Source organism: Galeopterus variegatus, unplaced genomic scaffold (assembly GCF_000696425.1).
Source record: "Galeopterus variegatus unplaced genomic scaffold, G_variegatus-3.0.2 Scaffold5594, whole genome shotgun sequence".
Lineage (NCBI taxonomy): Eukaryota > Metazoa > Chordata > Mammalia > Dermoptera > Cynocephalidae > Galeopterus > Galeopterus variegatus.
Window position 1 is genome coordinate 43,908 of NW_007731705.1, and position 7,221 is coordinate 51,128.

A 7,221-nucleotide genomic window follows, 5' to 3' on the forward strand; every position below is an offset into this window, starting at 1 on the left:
TTACATAGTTACAAAAGAGTCAATTCTTCCATAAGACTTTACAATCATAATAACCTATTCACATATTACAATATGTTTAAAATATATGCAGAAAAACTGCTAGAATTGCCAAGATATATAGACAAATCCATAATTATATTTGTAGAATTCAACATCTCTCTCGCTCAATAATTGAAATAACAAGCAGACAAAAAGTAGTCAGAATATCGATTGTATCAGTAACACTACCAAACACCTTGATGTAACTGACATTAATATAACACCTTTCCTAAAAAGAGTCAAATTCAATTCTTTTTAAGTGTGCAGTTGCAGAGAACGTTTATCAAAACAAAACATATTCTGAACCAAAAAACAAATATCAACATTAAGATGATTCAAATAATATAAAAGTTTTGTGAACATAATTGGATTAAATTGCAAGTCAATAACAGCAAAGTAGCTGGGAATTCCTAAATCATTGAAAACTGAATAATACAATTCTAAATGACCTATGGGTCTAGGGAGAAATCAAAGGACAAATTAGATAATATAAGAAAATATTTTAATTGAACAACAATTAAAATACATTATATAAATACTTAGGAATATACTTAAGCTTGTCCACAGAGAAAAGGTATAGCATTCACTGTCTATAGTAAAAAGGAAGAAATGCCTTTAATCATTAACCTCAGCTTATACTTGGGGAATCTAGAAAAAGAAGATCAAATGGTATCTATAAATAAACAATAGGAAGTAAATAAAGACAAAAGACAAAAAAAAAAACCAAAAAAAAAAAACAAAAAACAAATAAAGAGGTCTTCGGAGAGAAAAACGGTGCCCACGCAGTTAGATAAATTGTTGCTTAAATACACTGAAGACACCCACACATACACACAAAGAGAAAAAAATATTTAAGCATAACTTGAAATCTCACTCTTAGAATTCTGTACATTCAAGCTCTTCTCATAAATGTAATTTTAGTTCTTTAACATGAATATTGTTTTCAGTACTTACACTTCATGCTTCTCCAGAAAGGGAGGCAGCGGCATAGTGAAGGCACATGGTGCCCACGGGTTTTCATGAAACATAAAGAAAAAGGCACAAAAATGGAAAAGAAGGACTATACATTTTAAAAAACTTTACTCAGGGATGTTCTCTGAGTGATGTCCTCAGAGAAATAAGATTCATTTAGATTTTTAATTCAGAAATCAACCAACATCATTCTTATTTTACATTTGAATTTACTTCTTTTTTTCAGAGAAAGTCAAGGCATTTGCAATCAACTGAGCCCAGTTGGAATACTATCCTATTTTCCTTTACAAGACATGGAGATACACTTTATCTCTGTAGTTAAAAACTGAAAGGGCTTCCAGTGGGATGTTTTTCCCTACTGTAACAGAGTCCTCTATTCAGAAGAATAAATGTTCCACACCAATATGCAGAGAAACATGGAGATTTAAGACCAGAAGAAAGCATTCTTCAAAGTGTGTTCCTTTAGGATATGCAGGATCTTTTGACATAAAGATGATTTAGAAAGATAAGCACCTGGAGTGTCAGAATTGACTCCTTTTAGTTATACTCACACCCTTAAGAATATCAACAACATAACAAAAACAAGAGACCCTACTTTGAGGTGAAAACACGGACCACACGTTCATGAATTCGCTTAGTTCTCACACCGTAAATAATAGGGTTGAGGGCAGGTGGTATGACCACATACAGGTTGGCAACAAAAATGTGTACATAACGGGGGATTTTTTTACCAAATCGGTGAGTGAGGAAGGAGAAGAGGGAAGGTGTATAGAAAACACACATGACCCCAACATGAGAGCCACAAGTGCTCAGTGCTTTCTGACGAGCGTCTCGAGATGGGAGGCTGAAAACAGCATGTAGAATGTAAGCATAGGAGATTCCAACCAGTGCCACATCCAAAATAAGAAAAGAAGCCACAAAGAGCCCATAAATGGCATTGATGCGAATGCTAGCACAGGCCAGCTTGGCAATGCCCATGTGCTCACAGTAGGAGTGGGCAATAATTCGAGCCTCACAGAAAGGCAGACGGTGGGTTAGGTACAGAATAGGCAACATGAGCAGGATGGGGCGCATCACAATACCCACCCCAATGCCTACCAGCAATCGGGGTGTCAGGGTGGTTGTATAGTGGAGTGGTGCACAGATGGCCACGTAGCGGTCAAAGGCCATTGACAACAAAACAGCAGACTCCATCCCTGTGAAGGTGTGTATCAGAAACATCTGAGCCACACAGGCTCCAAAACCAATTTCATGCGCATCAAACCAGAAGATACCTAACATTCGAGGCACCGAGGATGTAGAGAGGGCTAGATCTACAGCTGATAAAAAGGCTAGAAAGTAGAACATGGGATCCCACAGGGTCCGATCAGACCAGATGATCAGTAGAATTGTAGCATTACCCAGAAAAGCCATCAAGTAAACAAAGCAAAAAGGCAGGGAAATCCAGCCATGGGAAGCCTCAAGTCCTGGGATGCCAGTAAGAAAAAACGTGTCTGGGTGGTAAGTGGTAGTGTTGGTGTAGAACATCTTGTCATTGAGGAGAAGAGAAGTAGCTGACCACTTCTAGAATGAAAATTAAGATTTATAAATGCTTAGTTCAAAACTTCTCCAATGTCACCTTTTTTTTTTTTTTAACTAAAAAAAATACAGGCAGGGACTAAGCATTCTTCAAGTGGAAGGGACATCAATGTTATGAAAGGCCTCCCTCTGAGGTTTTGGACAATAATATACTCATTTGCTCTAACCCCATAAGTACCCAAAATGAATTTCAAACCCACAAAGTTTACGTTTATATTGAGACCTCAGCCTCCTTTAAGACATGGCACACTTCAAACGCTTCAACAAATAGAACCATGGAAAGACAGATACTGATACCCACACACAGAACACAATATACATGAAAACATAGTTATATGTAGACATATAGAATGACAGAAAATCCAGCAAAACTCTTAAACTGATATGTTTAGTATCAGTGTTTTCAATGATACATGTTTAGAATATCAGACTCAAAATGAAGAGTTATGCTTCATTAATTCTTCCTTCTACTGTTTGCTCATATACCCCCTCAGACACACTGTATTATACCTCTGGTATGAAAATAGCTGCACAAAAATAAGGAATGTTGCAGTTGAAAATCACCTCCAGGAGAGAAATGCATCTTTTTCACAAGTACTTTGACGGGAATTAAACTAACAAAGAAGCCCAAATTCTCCACTAGTTGCCAAATTCCCAAGAATGTGCCACGGTCTCCAACAATTACACTCTTTTCTGTGTGTGTTTGTTCAGGGCTGTGGGGGCAGGATACTGGGGGCAATGAGGAGGTTTTTTGAAAGGAGGAGATTTGAGAGAAATGAAGAAAAGACAATGATGGCGAGCGATCAACATGAGGTAGAAGAAATCCATGCTCCTGAATTTACTTCACTACAGCTGCAATCTTTCTCCTTTCCCTCCCTCCCTCTCCTCCTTCCTTCATTCCTTCCTTTCTTTCTTTCCATATTTTCTTCTTTCTTTTTTTTCAGAAAGAAAATGGGAGAAAAAATAAAACTATAGGAAAAAAGAAGGAAGAGACAGAGGGATATGGAAATGAAAGGAAAGAAAACAAAAAAAGGAAAAAAAAAAAAAGATAACAGGAGGAAAAAAAAGAAAGGAATGTCCCAGCTCTAATTGATCCCAGAAAAATGTAAGAGGAAAAGGTTCAAATTTTGAGAAATATTTTATTAATGACATTTTAAAAAGAGATTCTCATAGTCAGTAAAGTCTGTTTTCAGTCTTATTTCTCTGCCTCCCTTTTTGTAATCAACTTCATAAATCTGCACTTAACTCTATTTCTCAGTTATTATTATTATTATTATTATTATTATTATTATTATTATTATTATTATTATTATTATTATTATTGAAGACCATGCCCATGCCCTAATACACAATTATCACTGGGAGTGAAGATTATCACTGATACAACAATAAATTCCCTCTGTAGATGACTATTTTAAAAATATATATATCCCAACCTAATCCAGTAAAAATCTATTTCAGTCAGGAAATCTTTCTACAACAGTATGATAGAGAATAGCAGCACAGTAAATGCAGCTGTAGCCTGTTCCTTAGCTGTCAGACAAGAGTCTCTGATTACTATTTATGTCCATCACACATTTAATGGGAAGCTTACCTCCAGCAGGGATAGGACCAGAGAGCTCTAGTACTACTTACAAAGGGGAAGAGAGTTTTATACTATCAGTACTTAGGGCCCTTGGGAGCCTATCTAAATCAAGCCCAAAGCAAATCTTCTCTGTGAACCAGGATTAACACCTGAGTCTCCTGAGAAAGATCTCATTTTCTGCACCAGGAATAGAGGGACTGATGTAGAGGCAGACACCACAACCAAGTCCACCTGCACCCAGACACACACATTGTCAATAGGAAGTCAGAAATACAAAAATAATACTATCAAAACATTTTCGTATGAGGTGAACAGAATTTCTTCTTGAGTAAATTTCCCATCTTAGTTTTATTAGATATTACAATAATGCATATTTAGGACATTAATTACCAGTATGTGTATCTCCCCTCCCCACATCCATGTCTTAGCACTCACCAATGATTTATTAAGATGTTATGGTTATCAAAAAAGACAAAGCCTCTCATGTCTTTTCCACTCAGTCCTCATCTTACTGGCTTTAAATGTAAGTTAATAAAAATTCACTTAAAACATATAAAAAATATAACAACATGAAATATATTTAGAGATGTGAATATACGGAAGACAAACAAAGATAAAGTGTGTCCTATGATTTAAATGTGTCCCCCAAAATTCATGTGTTGGAAACTTAATCCCCAATATAACATTGTTGAGAGGTAAGACCTTTGAAAGGTGATTAGGTCATTAAGGCTCTGTCCTCATGAATGGATTGATGTGCTTTTATTGGGAGTAGGTTTGTTATAAAAGTGAGTTCACTCTTGCTCTTTTGCCCTCTCTTGTCCTTTGACTTCCAACCCTGAGATGGTGCAGCATGAAGGCCCTCGCCAGACTTGGGCCCCTGATCTTGGACTCCTCAGCCTTCAGAACTGTGAGAAATAAATCTCTGGTCTTTATAAATTACCTAGTCTCAGGTATTCTGTTATAGCAGTACACACATGTACTGTGTGTGTGCAAGGACATGTTTAGGGCTGTGTGTGTACATACATGTGTGTTTAAGAAAGAATGGTGCTGTGAGTGCAGTTATAAAGTGGGAAGGGAGAAAGATGTAGAACAGGAAGAAGTTAAAATGTAAGAGAAGAGATGAACAGAGAAACGGAACAGAGAGGATAGAAAAAACACAGAGAAGTGCATCTCAATGTTGTCGAGGGTGAGATAAAAGTTGTAATACAAGTAACATCAATGATACTAGTAAGGGCTAACAACTCTTTTGGATTTACTACAAATAATGAGCAGGGCACTACACTAATTACTCTTCAAACTTAATTTATTAAAAAGAATCTATGACCATATTTATAAAATAACAAAATCAATGGTCATTGAAACATGTATTGAAGATAGAACTAGAACTGAACCTGAGTTTTGTTTAACTATTAAAATCCTGTGACTAAATACGAGACAAGGAAAATAACTGCAAAATTAGTCTAGAAATAAGTAAGAAAACAAATAGAACTACAGAGGGAAAAACAAGCAAACTCTAGGTTTGCAGCTCCTTTAGTATGCTTAAACTATAGTCTGGTCCATGAAAAACTAAATATATGTGTGATAAACCTCAGAATAAAATATATAATGAAGCTTTTTGTTACTCTACTCATTTTCTTGCTTTCTTTTAATGTGCAAAATTGATTCTTAATTCGCAGCACATTTTGTATGTTTCCAATGCTTATAATGAAATCACAGAATATCATAATATAGACATTATGATGGAATAAAAATGACTGATATTCTTGGAGATAGAGGAAAAAAAGGAAAAAGAAGGAGAAATAGGAAGGGAATGTAAAGTAACAAAGAGAGACAGATACAGAGAGGCTTGGGACACAGAGGGATAGAAATATGAAAACAACCACTTGGGCGAATTGAGGCAGATAGTGCATAAAATATGGCCAACTCTCTCTAAAATCCACCATTAAACCTACTCACATTCTACTGAAATCTACTGACATCACAAATAACATAGGAGGACTCTGATGGAATGTTATTTACCGTACAGATTGAACACTAAAACCTTAACCTTTCCCTTTCTAAACTCTATAATATACATACAGGAAGGGAGCCAAAATAAATACACCCTTCTGTCAAATATTTAAATATATGTAACATGACAAGATGTGTCTTTCCTAAAAAGGTCTGTCTCACCCATATGAGGTGTTATTGCTTTTCAATTCCCTATTTTTGTACTAGTGCTTTCTTCACACAGTCATATATCTGCCTGGTTCTGACTCCATATATGACAGGATTGAGCATTGGTGGCACTACAACATACAGATTGGCCAGGAGTATATGGATATAGTGGGGGACATTTTTGCCAAACCGATGTGTCATAAAGGAAAAGAGGGCTGGTGTGTAGAAGGCAAGGATTACACAAACATGTGAACCACATGTGCTGAGAGATTTGAGGCGGGCTTCACGGGAGGGAAGATGGAAAACAACACGGAGTATCTGAACATAAGAAAGGGAAATGGCTATGATGTCAAAAACTAGGATTGAAATTGCACACAAGCCATAGATGCTATTGACCTTGATACTGGCACAAGAAAGACGAGCAAGGCCCATGTGCTCACAGTAGGTGTGGGGAATGAAGTGATTCCCACAGAAGGGCAGTCGCAAAATGAGGAATACAAATGGAATGGTAAACATAAATTCCCTTACTAACACACCAAGACCAATCACAGAAACAACCTTGTTGGTAAGGATGGTGCTATAACGTAGTGGGTTGCAGATGGCCACATAGCGGTCATAAGCCATTGCCAAGAGGACTGCTGACTCCATGCCAGTGAAGTTGTGAATGAAAAACATCTGGGTGAGGCAGGCACCAAAGATTATTTCTCTGAGGTTAAACCAGAAGATCCCAAGCATCTTGGGGATGGTAGCTGTAGAGAGGCCCAAGTCAATGGTAGCCAACATGGCCAGGAAGTAGAACATGGGCTGGTGAAGGCTGTTTTCAGACTTGATCACCAAGAGAATAGTGAAGTTCCCTATGAGTGCAATCATGTACACAGCACAAAAGGGAA

The 7,221-nt window shown here is 37.0% G+C and overlaps 2 protein-coding genes across 2 annotated transcripts; both read right to left on the bottom strand.

The window, feature by feature from the left end:
- Nucleotides 1-1,602: 1,602 nt before the first annotated feature.
- LOC103605103 (olfactory receptor 52J3-like) lies at nucleotides 1,603-2,538 on the bottom strand. The gene has a single exon (XM_008589685.1). The coding sequence runs from the start codon at nucleotides 2,536-2,538 to the stop codon at nucleotides 1,603-1,605; it is 936 nt and encodes a 311-aa protein (XP_008587907.1).
- A 3,838-nt stretch (nucleotides 2,539-6,376) lies between these two features.
- On the bottom strand, nucleotides 6,377-7,216 carry LOC103605109 (olfactory receptor 52E2-like; the record flags this gene model as incomplete). Its single annotated transcript, XM_008589692.1, has 1 exon — nucleotides 6,377-7,216. A coding segment is annotated over one exon (840 nt), but the record flags the coding sequence as incomplete, so codon positions are not given.
- Nucleotides 7,217-7,221: the final 5 nt, after the last annotated feature.